Source organism: Bos grunniens, chromosome 1 (assembly GCF_055505025.1).
Source record: "Bos grunniens cultivar Pamir isolate PY7600 chromosome 1, Bosgru_T2T1.0, whole genome shotgun sequence".
Classification (NCBI taxonomy): Eukaryota; Metazoa; Chordata; class Mammalia; order Artiodactyla; family Bovidae; genus Bos; species Bos grunniens.
The window spans coordinates 111,438,704-111,458,016 of record NC_141165.1 but is presented as its reverse complement, the minus strand read 5'-3'; the positions used below and the strand labels follow the sequence as shown (position 1 = coordinate 111,458,016).

The following is a 19,313-nucleotide window of genomic DNA, read 5'->3' as shown; positions in this document are numbered from 1 at the left end:
ATAAATGAATGCACATGAGGTACTCTAATATATTCGATCATCAAATAGATGAGTTATGTTTTACATAAATTTAAAATAATATTTGAAAAGTATACTGGTACATTTTATAATGATTTAAACAAGCCTGGTCCCAGAAAGGACTTCCTATGTTCTAGTTAACCCTTGATTAATTAGGATATACCACTGGTGGCTCAGATGGTAAAAAAGACCTAAGTTCAATCCCTGAGTCAGGAAGATCCCCTGGAGAAAGAAATGGCTACCCAATCCAGTTATTGTTACCTGGAGAATTCCTTGGACCGAGAAGCCTGGAGGCCTTGGGGTCGCAGAGAGTTGGACATGACTGAATGACTAACACATCCCCCAAAAAACACTGATTAGTTATAGATTTACAGTATTTTCTTTAAAATTTTATTGAAAAGACAAATACCAAAACACTTTCAATATTATTAACTCTAAAGATAATCCAAAAGTTAAGAGCAAAACTAATACATACCTTATGTAACTCTGAAGATGAAGGCTTTTTCCTTTTCCCTTCTGTGACAATTTCTACAAAGACATGATAAAAATTAGCATTTAAGAAACAACAGAACAGAATTAATCCTTTCATAGCTGTCTTCTGTCTTAAAGTAACTTTTCTTGTTAGATTTACAATTTATAATGATACACTTCACAGAACCTGAAGGACTTACATAAAGGTTAAAAATAAACAGAAGAGTAACAGATTCTCATAAAATTTCTTGATTAAACAATGTATGTACAATGACAACTGAAATACGATAGGTAGCTGACTCTAAGAACTAAGGAAGAAATTCCCTGGCAAAAATCCTAGTATCCGAGAGGTCTTTGATATATTTTGGTTGAACTGTAAGACCAGATAAATTCTTATAATGGGGAACAAGGGGGCTACAGGAGAGGAGAGCAGAGGGTAAGGGCTACATATCTAAGCTTCTATGCAAAAGAGAACAGCTTAGATCTTTCTTCACCATTTTTCAGACTTCCTAACGGATGTTCTTTGTTTCGTTTTCTTTCCTTTTTTTTAAATTTTAAATTTATTTTTCTAACTGAAGGATAATGGCTTGACAGATTTTTGTTGGCTTCTGTCAAACATCAACATGAATGATTCTTTTCTTCAGTCAGCAAATACGTACTTCATGTTTATCATGTGCATGGCACTGTGCCAGCCAGTGGTATTGGGTAGTGAGCAAATTTAACACAGTTAAGTCTTCCTGGAACTTACAATTCACTGGAATTTCTCAATTTTCATAATAAAAATCAATCATAGAGACCCACACATATGTGGTCACTTATTTAAGACAAACACACCCCCCGCAATTCAGTGAGGAAGGGATGATCTTTTCCATGAGTAATGCTAAAGCAATTTTACAACCAAATGATGTAAACAAATAAGTAATAAACATATTATACACAAAAATTATTTATAAATTGATCAAAGATTTAAATATCAAAGACAAAGCTTCTAGAATAAAAATGAAGAGAATATTGTCATGATCTTGGGGTTGGTAAGGATTTTTCAAACAAGATTCAAGTAGTACTAACCATAATGGAAAAGATTAATAAACTCAACTTCATTAAAATTAAAAACTTTTGTTCACCAAACCTCATCACTGAATGAGAAAGCAAACTGCAGACTGGAAGAAGATGATTTATAACACAGTTATCTATGTACAGCACGCTGACTATAGTTAATACTGTGTAATACATGTATCTGTCAAAGGACTCATAACCAGAATACATAAAGAACTCCTATAAAGCAAAGGCAAGACAACCCAGTGTTCACAATGGGCAAAACCCTTGAATAGGTACTTCATAAAAATTAAAAAAAAGTCCAAATGGCCAATAAATGTATGAAGTGTCTACTCATTATTAAAGTAGCCCAATTTCATTATTACTAGGGAAGTGCAAGCTAAAATGTCAATAGAATATCATTTACCCTTAGGGCAAAATTAAAAAGACAAGCAATATCAAGTTTTTTTTTGTTTTTTTTTTACAATATCAAGTATTGGTAATTGGTCATATTCTATATGACTGGAAGTCTCATCTACTGCTTGTGGGAGAGTAAATGAATACATCTACTTTGTCAGTCAGTATCTTCTAAAGTTAGACACCTGCTTACTTAATGTCCAACAATAACATTAATAGATATTTAACCAAAAGAAATGAGTGACTATGCTTCTAAAAGGCATAAGAATGCTATCCTGTAAAATGCTATCCTATAAAACAGGCATGTATAAAAATGCTATCTTTGTTCTTAATGACGAAACCTAAAAACAATCCAAATATCCATCATAGGAGCAAGAATAGACCTTTTTAGACAATAGAAAACTACATGAATAAAATTTTTTATACAATAGAAAACTACATAGTAATAAAAAGAATGAATACCTGCTATGCACAATATGAGTACATCTCAAAGACATTATGTTCAAAGAAAATCAGATGCAGAAAAATGTACGATTCTATTTATGTGGAATTCAAGAATGGGTAAAACAAATCTATGATGCTATTAGTTAGGATGGTGCAAGTACCCAAACAGGGAAAGACTACTAACTCACTGGGACAGGATACAAGTTGGTCTTCTGAGATGCTCAAAATGTTCCAATCTTCAACTAGGTGATAGTTATACAGGTGTATGTATACAAGTATAAAAAGTCATCAAACATCAAAGACATGGTACTGTGTCATATGTAATTGTTGTTTGCTCACTAAGTTGTGTCTGACTCTTTGCGACCTTGTAGACTGCAGCAAGCCAGGCTCCTTTCACCTTGAATATCTCCCAGAGTTTGCTCAAATTTATGTCCATTGTGTCAGTGATGCTATCTAACCATCTAATCTTCTGCTATCCCCTTCTCTACCCCCTTCTCCTTTTGCCTTCAATCTTTCCCAGCATTAGGGTCTCTTCCTATAAGTGGGTTCTTCACGTCAGGTGGACAAAGTATTGGAGCTTCAGCTTTGGCAACAGTCCTTCCAATGACTATTCAGGGTTGATTTTCTTAAGGATTGACTGGTTTTACCTCCTTGCTATAGAAGGGACTCTCAAGTCTTCTCCAGCACCACAATTCAAAAGCATCAATTCTTCAGGACTCAGTCTTTTTGAATGGTCCAACTCTCACAAACATACATGACTACTGGAAAAACCATAGCTTTGACTAATCAGAACTTTTATCAGCAAAGTGATGTCTCTGCTTCTTAATACACCGTCTAGGTCTGTCAAAGCTTTCCTTCTATGGATCAAGTTTCTTTTAATTTCATGACTGTAGTTACCGACCTCAGTGATTCTGGAGCCCAAGAAAAGAAAATCTGTCATTGCTTCCACTTTTCCCCTTTCTATTTGCCATGAAGTTATGGGAGTGGATGCCATGATCTTTATTTTTTAATGTTGAGTTTTAAGTTGGCTTTTTCACTCTTTCACTTTCACCAAGAGGCTCTTTACTTCCTCTTCACTCTCTGCCATTAGAGTGGTAGCATCTGCATATCTGACATTGTTGATATTTCTCCTGGCAATCTTGATTCCAGCTTGTGATTCATCCAGCCCAGCATTTCACATGATGTACTCTCCATATAAGTTAAATAAACAAAGTATCAATACACAGCCTTGTTGTACTCCTTTCCCAATTTTGAACCAATCCATTGTTTCATGTCCAGTTCTAACTGTTGCTTCTTGACCCACTTACAGGTTTCTCAGGAGGCAGGTAAGGTTGTCTGCTATTCCCATTTCTTTAACAATTTTCCACAGTTTGTTGTGATCCACACAGTCAAAGGCTTTAACGTAGTCAATGAAGGAGAAATAGATGTTTTTTCTGGACTTCCCTTGCTTTCTCCATGATCCAATGAATTTGATCTCTGTTTCCTCTGACTCTCCAAACCTAGCTGGCATATCTGGAAGTTCTCAGTACACATACTGCTGAAGCCTAGCTTGAACAATTGAGGATAACCTTGCCAGCATGTGAAATGAGAGCAACTGTACCACAGTTTGAACATTTTTTGGCATCACCCTTCTTTGGAATTGGAATGAAAACTGACCTTTTCCAGTCCTGTGGTCACTACTGAGTTTTCCAAATTTGCTGATATATATTGAGTGCAGTACTTTAACAGCATGATCTTTTAGGATTTTAAATAGAGCAGCTGGAATTTCATCGTATCCACTCACTTTGTTCGTAGTAATGCTTCCTAAGACCCACTTGACCTCACATACCAGGATGTCTGGCTCTCAGTGAGTGACCATACCATCATGGTTATCTGGGTCATTAAGACATTTTCTGTATAGTTCTTCTGTATATTCTTGCCACCTCTTCTTAAGATCTTCTGCTTCTGTTAGGTCTCACCATTTCTGTCCTTTATCATACCCATCCTTGCAAGAAATGTTGCCTTGGTATCTTCAACTTTCTTGAAGAGATCTCCAATAGTCTCCATTTTACTGTGTTCCTCTATATCTTTGCACTGGTCATTTAAGAAGGGCTTCTTATCTCTCCTTGCTATTCTCTGGAACTCTCAATTCAGTTGGGTTTATCTTTCCCTTTCTCCCTTGCTTTTCACTTATCTTCTTTACTCAGCTATTTGTAAAGCCTCCTAAAGCAACCACCTTGCCATTCTACATTTCTTTTTCTTTAGGATGGTTTTGGTCACTGCCTATTGTACAATGTTATAAACCTCTGTCCACAGTTCTTCAAGCATTCTCTCTACCAGATCTAATCCCTTGAATCTTTTCATCACTTTCAAGGATTTGATTTAGGTCATACTTGAATGGCCTATTGTTTTTTCCTACTTTCTTCTTTTAAGCCTGAATTTTGCAATAAGGAACTCATGATCTGAGCCACAGCCAGCTCCAGGTCTTGTTTTTACTGACTGTATAGACCCTCTCATCTTTGGCTGCAAAGAACATCATCAATCGGATTCCAGTACTGACCATCTGGTGATGTCCATGTGTAGAGTCATCTCTTAGGTTGCTGGAAATGGGTGTTTGCTATGATCATGTTTTCTTGACAAAACTCTGTTAGCCTTTACCCTGCTTCATTCTGTACTGCAAGGCCAAACTTGCTTGTTATTCTGAGTATCTCTTGACTTCCTACTTTTGCATTCCAGTCCCCTATGATGAAAAGGACATCTTTTTTTTTTTTTTTTTTTGGTGTTAGTTCTACAAGGACTTGTAGGTCTTCAAAGAACTGTTAAACTTCAACTTCTTTGGCATCAGTGGTTAGGGGGCAGACTTCTGTCATTTTTGAGGTTGCACCAAAGTACTGCATTTTAAACTCTTCTGTTGACTATGAAGGCTACTCCATTCCTTCCAAGGAATTCTTGCCTACAATGGTTGTCTAATTAAATTCACCCATTACCATCCATTTTAATTCGCTGATTTCTAAGACGTCGATGTTCTCTCGTGCTATCACCTGCTACCATGTCCAGTTTACCTTGATTCATGGACCTAATATTCCAGGTTCCTATGCAATAGTTCTGTACAGCATAGGACTTAACTTTCACCACCAGACACATCCACAACTGAGCATCATTACCACTTTGGTCCAGCTGCTTCATTCTTTCAGAAGCTATTCATAATTCCCCTCTGCTCTTTCCCAGTAGCATACTGGACGCATTCTGACCTTGGGGGCTTATCTTCCAGAGACATATCTTTTTGCCTTTTCATACAGTCCATGGGGTTCTCCAAGCAAGAATACTATTGTGGACTTTGATTTCTTACTCCAGTCAACCACCTTCTGTAAGAACTCTTCAGTACGACCTGGCCATCCTGGGTAGCTCTGCACCCATGGCTCATAGCTTCCTTGAGTTTGTTGCAACCATGAAGAGACTATATGTGGTACCTCAACTTAATAATTAAAAAACATTTAAAGTAACAGTTATAACAAATGGGCTATAACTTATCCAGAAATCTACAGACCTGAAACAATTTATCTCATTTCATAAAAATAGTGTGTTTCACCAAATGCATTTCCTAGAGTAATCACTGACATAAAAATCATTTTAACTTCTATACTTAAGCTTTTGATAGTTTTAAACAATTGTCAATAAAGTAGTACTTCTTTTTTTTATTATTTTTTTTTTATAAAGTAGCACTTCTTGAACTACCAAAAACAAGTAACACTTAAGTAAATGTTAAGAACCTCTTAAAAAAAATAGAAAGCCTTTCTTATATAAATTCAATTTCTAGTCAATTTTCAACTTAATATATAGGGCTTCCATGATCCAGTGGATGTTGGCAATTTGATCTCTGGTTCCTCTTCCTTTTCTAAAACCAGCTTGAACATCTGGAAGTTCACGGTTCACGTATTGCTGAAGCACGGCTTGGAGAATTTTGAGCATTACTTTACTAGCGTGTGAGATGACTGCAATTGTGTGGTAGTTTGAGCATTCTTTGGCATTGCCTTTCTTTGGGATTGGAATGAAAAGTGACCTTTTCCAGTTCTGTGGCCACTGCTGAGTTTTCCAAATTTGCTGGCATATTGAGTGCAGCACTTTCACAGCATCATCTTTCAGGATTTGAAATAGCTCAACTGGAATTCCATCACCTCCACTAGCTTTGTTCGTAGTAATGCTTTCCAAGGCCCACTTGACTTCACATTCCAGGATGTCTGGCTCTAGGTCAGTGATCACACCATCGTGATTATCTTGGTCGTGAAGAACTTTTTTGTACAGTTTTTCTGTGTATTCTTGCCACCTCTTCTTAATATGTTCTGCTTCTGTTAGGTCCCTACCATTTCTGTCCTTTATCGAGCCCATCTTTGCATGAAATGTCCCCTTGGTATCTCTAATTTTCTTGAAGAGATCTCTAGTCTTTCCCATTCTGTTGTTGTCCTCTATTTCTTTGCATTGATTGCTGAGGAAGGCTTTCTTATCTCTTCTTGCTATTCTTTGGAACTCTGCATTCAGATGCTCATAACTTTCCTTTTCTCCTTTGCTTTTCCCTTCTCTTCTTTTCACAGCTATTTGTAAGGCCTCCTCAGACAGCCATTTTGCTTTTTTGTATTTCTTTTCTATGGGGATGGTCTTGATCCCTGTCTCTTGTACAAGGTCACGAACCTCCATCCATAGTTCATCAGGCACTCTATCTATCAGATCTAGAAAGTTCTAGATCTATCAGATGGTCTATCAGATCTAGAGAGTTCCAGAAAAACATCTATTTCTGCTTTATTGACTATGCCAAAGCCTTTGACTGTGTGGATCACAATAAACTGTGGAAAATTCTGCAAGAGATGGGAATACCAGACCACCTGACCTGCCTCTTGAGAAACCTATATGCAGGTCAGGAAGCAACAGTTAGAACTGGACATGGAACAACAGACTGGTTCCAAATAGGAAAACAAATACGTCAAGGCTGTATATTGTCACCCTGCTTATTTAACTTCTATGCAGAGTACATCATGAGAAAGCCTGGGCTGGATGAAGCACAAGCTGGAATCAAGATTGCCGGGAGAAATATCAATAACCTCAGATATGCAGATGACACCACCCTTATGGCAGAAAGTGGAGAAGAACTAAAAACCTCTTGATGAAAGTGAAAGAGGAGAGTGAAAAAGTTGGCTTAAAGCTCAACATTCAAAAAACGAAGATCATGGCATCTGGTCCCATCACTTCATGGGAAATAGACAGGGAAACAGGGGAAACAGTGTCAGACTTTGTTTTTTTGGGGCTCCAAAATCACTGCAGATGGTGAATGCAGCCATGAAATTAAAAGACGCTTACTCCTTGGAAGGAAAGTTATGACCAACCTAGACAGCATATTCAAAAGCAGAGACGTTACTTTGCTAACAAAGGTCCATCTAGTCAAGGCTATGGTTTTTCCAGTGGTCATGTATGGATGTGAGAGTCGGACTGTGGAGAAAGCTGAGGGCCGAAGAAGTGATGCTTTTGAACTGTGGTGTTGGAGAAGACTCTTGAGAGTCCCTTGGACTGCAAGGAGATCCAACCAGTCCATTCTGAAGATCAGCCCTGGGACTTCTTTGGAGGGAATGATGCTGAAGCTGAAACTCCAGTACTTTGACCACCTCATGCGAAGAGTTGACTCATTGGAAAAGACTCTGATGCTGGGAAAGACTGGGGGCAGGAGGAGAAGGGGATTACAGAGGATGAGATGGCTGGATTGCATCACCGACTCGATGGATGTGAATCTGAGTGAACTCCAGGAGTTGATGGACAGGGAGGCCTGGCGTGCTGCGATTCACAGGGTAGCAAAGAGTCGGATGCAACTGAGTGACTGAACTGAACTGGACTGATATAGGGCTTCCCTGGTGGCTCAGTGGTAAAGAATCTGCCTGCCACTGCAGGAGACACGGGTTTAATCCCTGATTCAGGAAGATGACGCAGGGCAAATTAAGCCTAGCGCCAAAAATACTGAGACGAGACTACAGACCTCAGAAGCCACAACTACTGAGGCCAAGTGCTGCAACTGCTGAAGCCTGAGCACCAGAGCCTGTGCTCCACAAGAAGAGAAGCCAATGCTGAGAAGTTCATGCTCTGCAGCAAGAGTAGCCCCTATTTGCCACAACTAGAGAAAAGCCTGTGCAGCAACGAAGACCCAACACACCCAAAAATAAATAAATAAACATTTTTAATAAATAAATATACTTTTAAAGTAATACAAGTTGTCTAAATTGAAGTTTATAGATTTTTTGCATATTTCTTTTAATTAATACTATTGTGATTTCCCAAAATTTTAGAGGTTTTTATAACTGAGTTGTTCCAACCTATATAAGATTGGTTGGAGTATTTTAATAAACATACGATGTACCTCTGCTTGTGACTGTCTAGTATAACACAGTGCTCAAGGATAAAATTATTAAAGCCAGAAAACCTAAATTTATATCTTGGCTTACTAGCTGTGACTTCCCTGAGACTCAACTGCATCCATGCATGCTTTGTAGTATCCAACTCTTTGGGACCTCATAGACTGTAGCCCTCCAGGTTCCTCTGTCCATGGAATTTTCCAGGCAAGAATATTGGAACAGGTTGTCATTTCCTAATCCAGAGACTTAGTTTCTCATCTCTAAAAAGGGGAGTATATACAGCTTTTCGATTGCTAAGATTAAAGTGAGATAGGCTAATCTCCCTAAAAAAAAAAAGCAAAAATAAACAAATGGGACCTAATAAAACTTAAAAGCTTTTGCACAGCAAAGGAAACCATCAACAAAATGAAAAGATACGTATGGAATGGGAGAAAATATTTGCAAACAACGTGACTGATAAGAGCTTAATTTCCAAAATATACAAACAGCTCATATAATTCAATATTAAAAAAAAAAACAAAAAAAAACTATGGGCAGATGATCTAAGTAGACATTTCACCAAATAAGACATACAGATGGCCAGAATCACTTAATAAACAATCACTTAATTGCTAATTAATAGAGAAATGCAATTCAAAACCACAATGACATATCGCCTCACACCAGTAAGAATAAATATCATCAAAAAGTCTACAAATAATAAATGCTTGAGAGGGTGTAGAGAAAAGGAAACCCTCCTACATTGTTGGTGGGAACTTAAATTGGTACAGCCACTATGAAATACAGTATGCGGGTTCCTTACAAAACTAAAAATAGAGCTACCATGATTCAGTAAACCCACTCCTGGGCATATATCCAAAAAAGATGGAAATTCTAATCCAAAAGATACAAGCAATCCCAATGTTCACAGCAGCACTATTTATAAGAGTCAAAACAGGGAAGCAAACTACATGTCTGTCAACAAGTAAATGGATAAAGATAAAATGGATAAATGGATAAATATTCCACACACATAATGGAATATTACCATAAAAATGAAATACTACCATTTGCAGCAACATGAAAGGACCTAGAGAATGTCATCCTAAGTGAAACAAGTCAGAAAAAGATAAATATGACATGATATCACTTGAATGTGGAATCTAAAAGGTAATACAAATGAATCTATATACAAAACAGAAATAAGACTTATAGACATGGAAAACAAAGTTATGGTTATTAAAGGGGAAAGGAGGGGCAGGAGAGAATAAATTTTGACTATGGGATTAGCAGGGCAAAGCCAAGAGAATGCACTGGTCATAGCAAACACTCTCTTCCAACAACACAAGAGAAGACTCTACACATGGACATCACCAGATGGTCAACAACGAAATTAGACTGATTATATTCCTTGCCGACAAAGATGGAGAAGCTCTATATAGTTAGCAAAAACAAGCCCAGGTGCTGACTGTGGCTCAGATCATGAACTCCTTTCTCCAAATTCAGACTGAAATTGAAGAAAGTAGGGAAAACCACTAGACCATTCATGTATGACCTAAATCAAATCCCTTAAGATTATACAGTGGAAGTGAGAAATAGATTTAAGGGACTAGATCTGATAGACAGAGTGCCTGATGAACTATGGACAGAGGTTCATGATACTGTACAGGAGACAGGGATCAAGACCATGCCCAAGAAAAGGAAACGAAAAAAAGCAAAATGGCTGTCTGAGGAGGCCTTACAAATAGCTGTGAAAAGAAGAGAAGCGAAAAGCAAAAGAGAAAAGGAAAGATATACCCATTTGAATGCAGCGTTCCAAAGAAAAGCGAGGAGATATAAGAAAGCCTTCCTCAGTGATCAGTGCAAAGAATTAGAGGAAAACAATAGAATGGGAAAGACTAGACATCTCTTCAAGAAAATCTGAGATACCAAGGGAACATTTCATGCAAAGATGGGCATAATAAAGGACAGAAACGGTATGGACATAACAGAAGCAGAGGATATTAAGAAGAGGTATCAAGAATACACAGAAGAACTATACAAAATAGATCTTCACGACCCAGATAACCATGGTGGTGTGATCACTCACCTAGAGCCAGACATCCTGGAATGGGAAGTCAAGGAGCCCAAGGAAGCATCACTATGAACAAAGCTAGTGGAGGTGATGGAATTCCAGTTGAGCTATTTCAAATCCTCAAAGATGATGCTGTGAAAGTGCTGCAAATCTCTCAACATGCCAGGAAACCTGGAAAATTCAGCAGTGGCCACAGGACTGGAAAAAGTCAGTTTTCATTCCAATCCCAAAGAAAGGCAATGCCAAAGAATGCTCAGACTACTACACAATTGCACTCATCTCACATGCTAGTAAAGTAATGCTCAAAATTCTCCAAGCCAGGCTTCAACTGTACATGAACCGTGAACTTCCAGATGTTCAAGCTGGATTTAGAAAAGGCAGAGGAACCAGAGATCAAATTTCCAACACCCGCTGGATCATCGAAAAAGCAAGAAGAGTTTCAGAAAAACATTTATTTCTGCTTTATTGACTATGTCAAAGCCTTTGACTGTGTGAATCACAACTAACGGTGGAAAATTCTTCAAGAGATGGGAATACCAGACCACCTGACCTGCCTCTTCAAAAATCTTTACACAGGCCAGGAAGCAACTGTTAGAAATAGATATGGAACAACAGACTGGTTCGAAATAGGGAAAGGAATACGTCAAGGCTGTATATTGTCACCCTGCTTATTTAACTTATGTGCAGGGTACATCCTGAGAAACGCTGGGATGGGTGAAGCACAAACTGCAATCAAGATTGCCGGGAGAAATATCAATAACCTCAGATACGCAGATGAAACCACCTTTATGGCAAAAAGCAAAGAACTAAACAGCCTCTTGATAAAAGTTAAAGAGGAGAGTGGAAAAGTTGGCTTAAAGCTCAAAATTCAGAAAACTAAGATCATGGCATCCAGTCCCATTACTTCATGGCAAATAGATGGGGAAACAATGGAAAAAGTGAGAGACTATTTTGGGGGGCTGCAAAATCACTGCAGATGGTGACTGCAGCCATGAAATTCAAAGACACTTGCTTCTTAGAAGAAAAGTTATGACCAACCTAGACAGCATATTAAAAAGGAGAGACATTACTTTGCCAACAAAGGTCCATCTAGTCAAGGCTATGGTTTTTCCAGTAGTTGTGTATGGATGTGAGAGTTGGGCTATAAAGAAAGCTGAGTGCTGAAGAATCAATGCTTTTGAACTGTGATGTTGGAGAAGACTCTTTGGGAGTCCCTTGGACTTCAAGGAGATCCAACCAGTCCATCCTAAAGGAAATCAGTCCTGAATATTCACTGGAAGGACTGATGCTGAAGCTGAAACTTCAATACTTTGGCCACCTGATGGGAAGAACTGATACACTGGAAAAGACCCTGATGCTGGGAAAGATTGAAGGGAGGAAAGGGGGAGGAAAAGGGGACGACAGAGGATGAGATGGTTGGATGGCATCACTGACTCAATGGACATGAGTTTGAGTAAACTCCTGGAGTTGGTGATGGACTGGGAGGCCTGGAGTGCTGCAGTCCGTGGGGTTGCAGAGTTGGACACGACTGAGCAACTGAACTGAACTGATGTGATTAATGGACACAAAGTACTACACATAAAATAATTAAGCAATAAGGATTTACTGTATAACACAAGGAGAAATATTCACAAGCATTTAGTATGACACAGGAAATAACATTCAATATCTTATAATAACATAATGGAAAATAATCTAAAACATATATATATATATATATATATACACACACACACACACACACATATACACACTATATATATAGCTGAATCACTGTGCTGGACACATGAAACTTACACAATATTGTAAATCAACTATACTTCAAAATAAAGTGAGATTGTCTATATTAAAATATTTAGATTATATCTGGCAAATAGTATAAAATATGTAAAAGAAATAACATTATTTTATACTAAAATATCCCTCTTTAAGAAACATTAATGCATTTGTATTAGCATATAGAAAAATTCTAGTTATTCCCATTCTAAATATATATATATATATTCTTTACATATTCAAGTTAAATAATTAGAAAGCATGACTTTTTCCCAAGTAGTTTGTGGAGCCATTCATCACTTATTTATTCCATAAACATTTACTTTAAATAACAATAATTTCCATTGCCAGGCACTATGCTAAATACTTTACTCACATTATTTTACTTAATCCTAACAAAGGCCTTGTGAATTCAGTAATGGCATTATCACTATTTTATAGATGAAGATGTTAGGTTTGAATAATCTAAATAACTTGCCCAAGGTCGCCATGTTAATCCATCCCTGGTCTGAGTCCAGAGTTCGTATTGTTAACCAGCACACTCTAGGTATGCTAGATGTTATGGGGATAAAAAATAAGACAGTCCCTGTCACAGGGTTAACAGGATAACAGCAGAGGTTAAACAATGCAGCAGCTAGAATAGATGATGGAATCTGGTAAGCCTACATAAGAGGTACAGAGACCTTTGAAGTTTAAAATTAGGAATACTTTTTCTAACTTTGAATTATTTTTTGAAATATTTTTGAGTTAATTAGGAGATAGTTCTTAAAAGGCACAGTTGAACTGGATTTTGAAGTAAGTTTTGGATAATAAGTTTTAGATAGGCAGAAATAGGTGGGAGCACAGTGCAATGCTAAGTGCAGCCAAACAGTGAATTACCCAACATAGGGGACAGTAGGTCCCCTACATATGAACCTTCAAGTCATGAACTTTCAAAGATGCAAATATGCACTTGCATGTCCAAACACCTAAGTTACTTCACATGTCTCGTGCATACTGTCAAATGCCTGCATCCTCTACAGTGGCTGTGTTTTTGTGTGCTTTACAGTATACAGTAGTACAGTATCTTTAATTCAAGTCCAGGATGTCCAGAAGCAAGAGGGTAGATAGAACTGAATCCAGCAAGGAACCAGATCCTGTGCCATCAACATCAGGTGTGAGTGAAACTGCAGCTTGCCCTCCATCTCTTATTGCTGACGATCCTTCAGCTCTACCATCTCCCACCCGCTTCCTCTTCCGGTCCGTAACTCTTCTTGCCTGTTCACTCGATGCCACCCCCTGTATACCAGCTGTTGTACTGTACTACTGTATTTTTCAAGGTACTGTAAGATTAAAAATGTTTTTAGTGTGTTTGTTTCTTTGTGTATTATTTATATGCAAAGTATTATAAACCTATTACAGTACAGACAATTCTGTTAGTTCAGTACCTAGGCTAACTTTATTAGACTTACAAACACACTCACAGAATGGAACTTGTTCATATGTTACATATCAATAAGCAGCAGCAGCTCACATTAGCCTGTCTCCTAAATTATTTAAGACTCATATTAGAGGTAGCCATCTGAGAGGCAAGTTTGAGACAGCACCATTATAGCAACGTTCCAGTCGGCATCTTTACAGCTACTCAATCCTATCTATAAACCACTCCTTGTGTTACTACATTCCTCTAATATACTTTCCAATCCTTTCCCTTCTATCACCAGGCCTGGGAATCACATTTCAATGCCCTATATTTCAATCCCTACAGCTTATTACAGTGCTATTCTCTCATCTCAGACAATGCCTCATTACTCTTTCCACTACATTTTTTTTTAACTTGACCCTTGAGTACATGTCTTTTTAATATTCTTTTCGCTTTCTGTTTTTTTTAATTGAGGTATAGTCATCATCTATACTCTTCTCTATCTCCTCCCTAGCCCACCAAATTCCTTTCCCAAGTCAATACATTTTCCTTATAGCCTTCTCACTGAACATTTCCTCCACCTTAGTTTAACCGAATCCTTTTTATTACTTATGCTTTTATTACATAATTATATAATTAAATTATACAGATTTTTATTGACTACACTATTTTTAAAGACACTCTCAAGATTCTTCTCACATTTATAAAAATAGGGGAAGAGATTAACAACCTCTTTCCCCACCACCACTTTCAACTAATATTCAATCCTTATTGCAACAATTCCCATAACTTGTATTATTACCTTATCCATATTATAATTGCCCTGAACTGACCCAAGATCCTCTCCAACATTCCTAAATACTCTGATTCTTGATTCATAGTTTTCCTATCATTAAAAATCTACCATCATATTGGAGCTCTAAAACTTTCAAAAATCAACTCACGAAATACAATGGACTCATCTTAATTTACTTGAGTCCAACAAACTACTTCACATCACATTCCCATTTCCACAACATGCATTAATGAATGGATGGATTTAAGAAATAGCATTACACTTTGCGGGCTTCCCTGGTGGCTCAGACAGTAAAGAATCTGCCTGCAATGCAGGAGTTCACAAATGTGAATTTCTATTCTACAATACACTGTCCTTTGACTCTTTTGTTTTCTCACTCACACTAAACACATGTTACCCCCACATCTTATAACACCCTTTAGTCCTAAGTAAAACTAAATTATTTTCGGCCCCAATTCTTGCTCCTGGACTGCTTAGCACCGTTAAAGAAAATCACATAATTTTAATAACCACAACCACTATTATCTATGGAGTCACATTTATTTTAACAAAGACTTTTTCAAAACTAGTTAACAGTTTCATTCATTCATAATTGACCTCCTACTGTATTTTGAGCTCTAAATACCACCTGAAAGTCTTTCTCAAAAGATGATGTTGACTCCTGTTTCACTTATAAGTCATGACTGCAATAGCCTTAACTTCTCAAAATTTATCTGTATCTTTATCCATCTTCCCTCCTTTCTGCAAGTCTTAACAAGCTGTCCTTTGAGGCTCCCCATTTCTCCTAGGACCTCACCCTATCAGTTATCTTTCATCTGGTATCTTTCCCTCTCCACTGACCCCTTACCTAGGCCACACAAATCTATCCTTTCTACCTAATTCTGTACTCCTTGTTCCAGAGAAATCCTTTCCTTCATAACTCATTTTCTGCTTCCTCACACCACTCATTCATTTAGCCTCTTGAAATGTCTTTTCTCCTACTGCTGTACTAAAATCAGTGGTTTAAAAAAAAAAAAAAAAATGACCTAATTGCCAAATCCAGCATCCTCATACTACTTTAACTCTCTGACTTACACTGTTTTTCACTCTCCTTTCCTTCTCAAACCTATCATACTCCTTCTAATCTGCCTATCTAACTGCTTACCAGTGTTTCTTCCTCCTTACTTTGAAATTAAATACATGTGATTCAACACTTTTCTCACTCCATAGTTTTCCTGTGGGTAATTCTATCTACTCCAATGGCTTCAGCTAACATCACGACAAATAACGTAATATTACAATGATTACTTGTATCTTCTGGTTTTGAACTTCAATTATGGTTCACCGGATGATACATAATATACAGATATCATCTGGACCTATTTTTAAAAGTGTACCATCCTGTGACACTAGATTCTCAAGATGAAACTGAGGGTTGAGGGAAAAGTTTCAAAATCAATCAAATTTGAAAAACACTGCATGTGCAGTCACTCTCTTGGAGAGGCAAAATGTATATCAGCATAGCAAAAGCTCCAAAAAATCCTGCAGTATGTAACATTTTCTTATAACTACAGTTGTCACACTTATTTGTCCATGAAACCTTTTTTCCAAGTAAGGTCCATTAACATCCTATGAGAGTTAAAAAGATTAAAATTATATTTTCTAATCAGAAAAACCACATTTTAAATCCTGGCTCTGCTTCTTTTATTGCTAACAGTTACTTACCCTCCCTAAATTCCAGGCTCCTCATCTGTAAATCAGATATAATAACCAGCTCAGGAAGCCTTTGAAGGAACTACAACATTTGTAAAATTCTCAGCACACTGTTTAGAACCTAAGTACTCAAAAAACATTATCTATCCTTAAGTGCAAATGAGAATCAACAAAGATTTCCAAGATGTTGCCTTAACAGTTGACAACCTGAAAGGGAAAGGGAGAAGGATGTCGCGCAGTCGTGTCCGACTCTTAGCGACCCCATGGACTGCAGCCTACCAGGCTCCTCCGTCCATGGGATTTTCCAGGCAAGAGTACCGGAGTGGGTTGCCATTGCCTTCTCCATGACAACCTGAAATTTCCTTCGACTTTCCTGTTATAATTCAAAAATTCATTTGAACATTGTGATCTATGACTCTATAATATCTGTCATATTGTTGCTGTTGCTAAGCATTTCCAATGGTCATTCTCCCTTGAATGAATGACCCATGCACTTTATTATTTCATTCAACTGTCAGTAACCTGTCTCTGGTGCCAATAATTTTTAATCTGTGTCCCCATGTAATTCACTGCTTTGATATGCTGTGAACTTGGAAATAATATATTTATCTTTATTGGGGTTATAAATAATTTAAACACATAGATACAATATAATACAAAGAAAGCCTGCAGAAGCTTCTCATGAGTGAGATTTAGTATATAAAAATACCCTTTCCTCTCATGCTCAGAGGTGTTTCATATTTAATTCCTGATTCACAGCCATATTCCAGAAAAGTAGGTAATCAGATTTTGTGGTACTTCTATTTATGGACTGTTTATTATTAATAATTCATTTAAAAACAATAAGCACATTGCATGTTAACATTTTTTATTTTTTAAGCAACTTTATTTCCCCAAAATTAAGAAGAGTGGCCTTATTTTACTTTTCCCAGCTCTTTAACATCTGACTTACTGAAAGACAGATGCCTTCCTCTATACGCTTCTGCATTCACTCTGTTGTGATACAAGTCATGTAACCTCTGGAAAACTGTTCTGTACACATGTGGGAGATTAAGAGGAAAAGGCAAACCATGCCTTAAAATTATGAAAGTCTGACCACAGACCCAAAAGGAACTCAGGGAACCTAGAGATTCCCAGACCATACCTTGAGAACCAGCACCCAAAACAAATAAGCCAGAAGCTATTCAGCTCCTACAGTTGCCAATTATGTGAGTCCACAAATACTTGTTTTGCGTTTAGCTTAAACCCACTGGAATTGGGTTTCTGCTACTTGTAACTAAAAGAGGTCTGAGCAGCACACTATGCAAGGCTTAATTCTTCCGTGTTCAGCAGGAAGTTTAGGAAAACCTAGTACAGACTCACAGAAGAAACTTTGTCTTATTTTCTCTTTCTATGCTATCCACCTTCCTTATACCTCTAACTTAAAATTCGTTTTATTAATCAAATTTCTATCTTTGGTTACTTATGAAAGTCTCATGACTACAAATGTCATTCCAGTCATTCAAGTTCCAGTTATTCCTAGAATGCACGCGTGCATCCAGTTATCAGTTGTACCTGACTCTTGGTAACTCTTTAGACTATACTCCTCCAGTCTTTTCTGTCTATGGAAATTTCCAGGCAAGAATACTGAAGTGGGTTGCCATTTTCTTCTCCAAGGGATCTTTTCAACCCAGGATTGAACCCAGGTTGCCCACACTGCAGGCAAATCCTTTGCCGCAGAGCCACTGGGGAAGCCCAATTAGCAACCATCCTAATGAAATAGCAACTGCATGCATACAAATGTCACACAGAATTCAGGATCCTTTTAAGCCAACAGACTGTTCTGAGAATTCGTATGAGAAAATTAAAAACACACTATTAGGAAAAAGGGCTTCCCAGGTGGCGCTAGTGGTAAAGAACCTGCCTGCCAGTGCAGGAGATATGAGAGACATGGGTTTGATCGCTGGCTTAGGAAGATCCCCTGGAGAGCATGGCAATCCATTCCTGTATTCTTGTCTAGAGAAGCCCTATGGACAGAGAAGCCCGATGGACTACAATCCACGGGGTCGCAAAAAGACAGAAGTGAAGCAATTTAGCACAATTAAGAAAAAATTAATTCTTAAAAAAATTCATATTCATCTGTTAAAACCAGATGAATACTGGAGAACAGCTAGTTAATATAAGATCTGAAAATGGTTTTTATTCTACATTAACAATTACTTTTCAGAAAGGGCAGCTCCAAAAGGGAAGTCAGCAAGAAAAAAAAAAACCTCTCCAGAGGGATAACTCCCGTAACTATCAATGTCTTTTAAGAATTAACAATTTTACTCTCAAATTTTACTTTCTACAACTACTGACATCAAATTAACTGTAATAAAAAAATAAATAAATCTAAGTGTAACCAGGTAAAGATGATGGGATCTGCTGAAGAGTAATGCTAATATCTTGCCCTTCCCCCTGAAACAATGTACTAAGCCAAGGAGAAATGCATTTATTGAAAGAAGGCTGTGTTTGTTAAAGTGAGGTATGACTACTCCCAAAGTTCTGTGTGAGGAAGCACACAAATGACACCAGACAAACATTCTGCCTTTTCCTTATGTGTCAATTTTACTTAAAGGTTTTAGGGGAGAAAAAAAAGTGTAATAAAATAAGCATGATCTACTGGCAGCATACATATATATACACATGTGTGTATATATGTATATGGCTTTTCAGGTGGCACTAGTGGTAAAAAAAATCCACCTGCCAATGCAGCAGACACAAGGGACATGGGTTTGAGCCCTGGGGTGGGAGGATCCCATGGAGTAGGAAAGGGCAACCCTTCATGTATTACTGCTTGGAAAATTCTATGGACAGAGAAGC

General features: G+C 37.6%; 1 protein-coding gene across 28 annotated transcripts in view; it reads right to left on the bottom strand.

Annotated features, from left to right (window-relative positions):
• The window catches only part of SENP7 (SUMO specific peptidase 7), a 185,573-nt gene that overhangs the window by 124,286 nt on the left and 41,974 nt on the right, over positions 1–19,313 (bottom strand). For all 28 annotated transcript variants that reach the window (XM_086409127.1, XM_086408931.1, XM_086408961.1 and 25 more), the window contains one exon: positions 494–546. In XM_086409127.1, the coding sequence (XP_086265253.1) occupies positions 494–546 (53 nt within the window). The remainder of the gene's footprint in view (positions 1–493; positions 547–19,313) is intronic.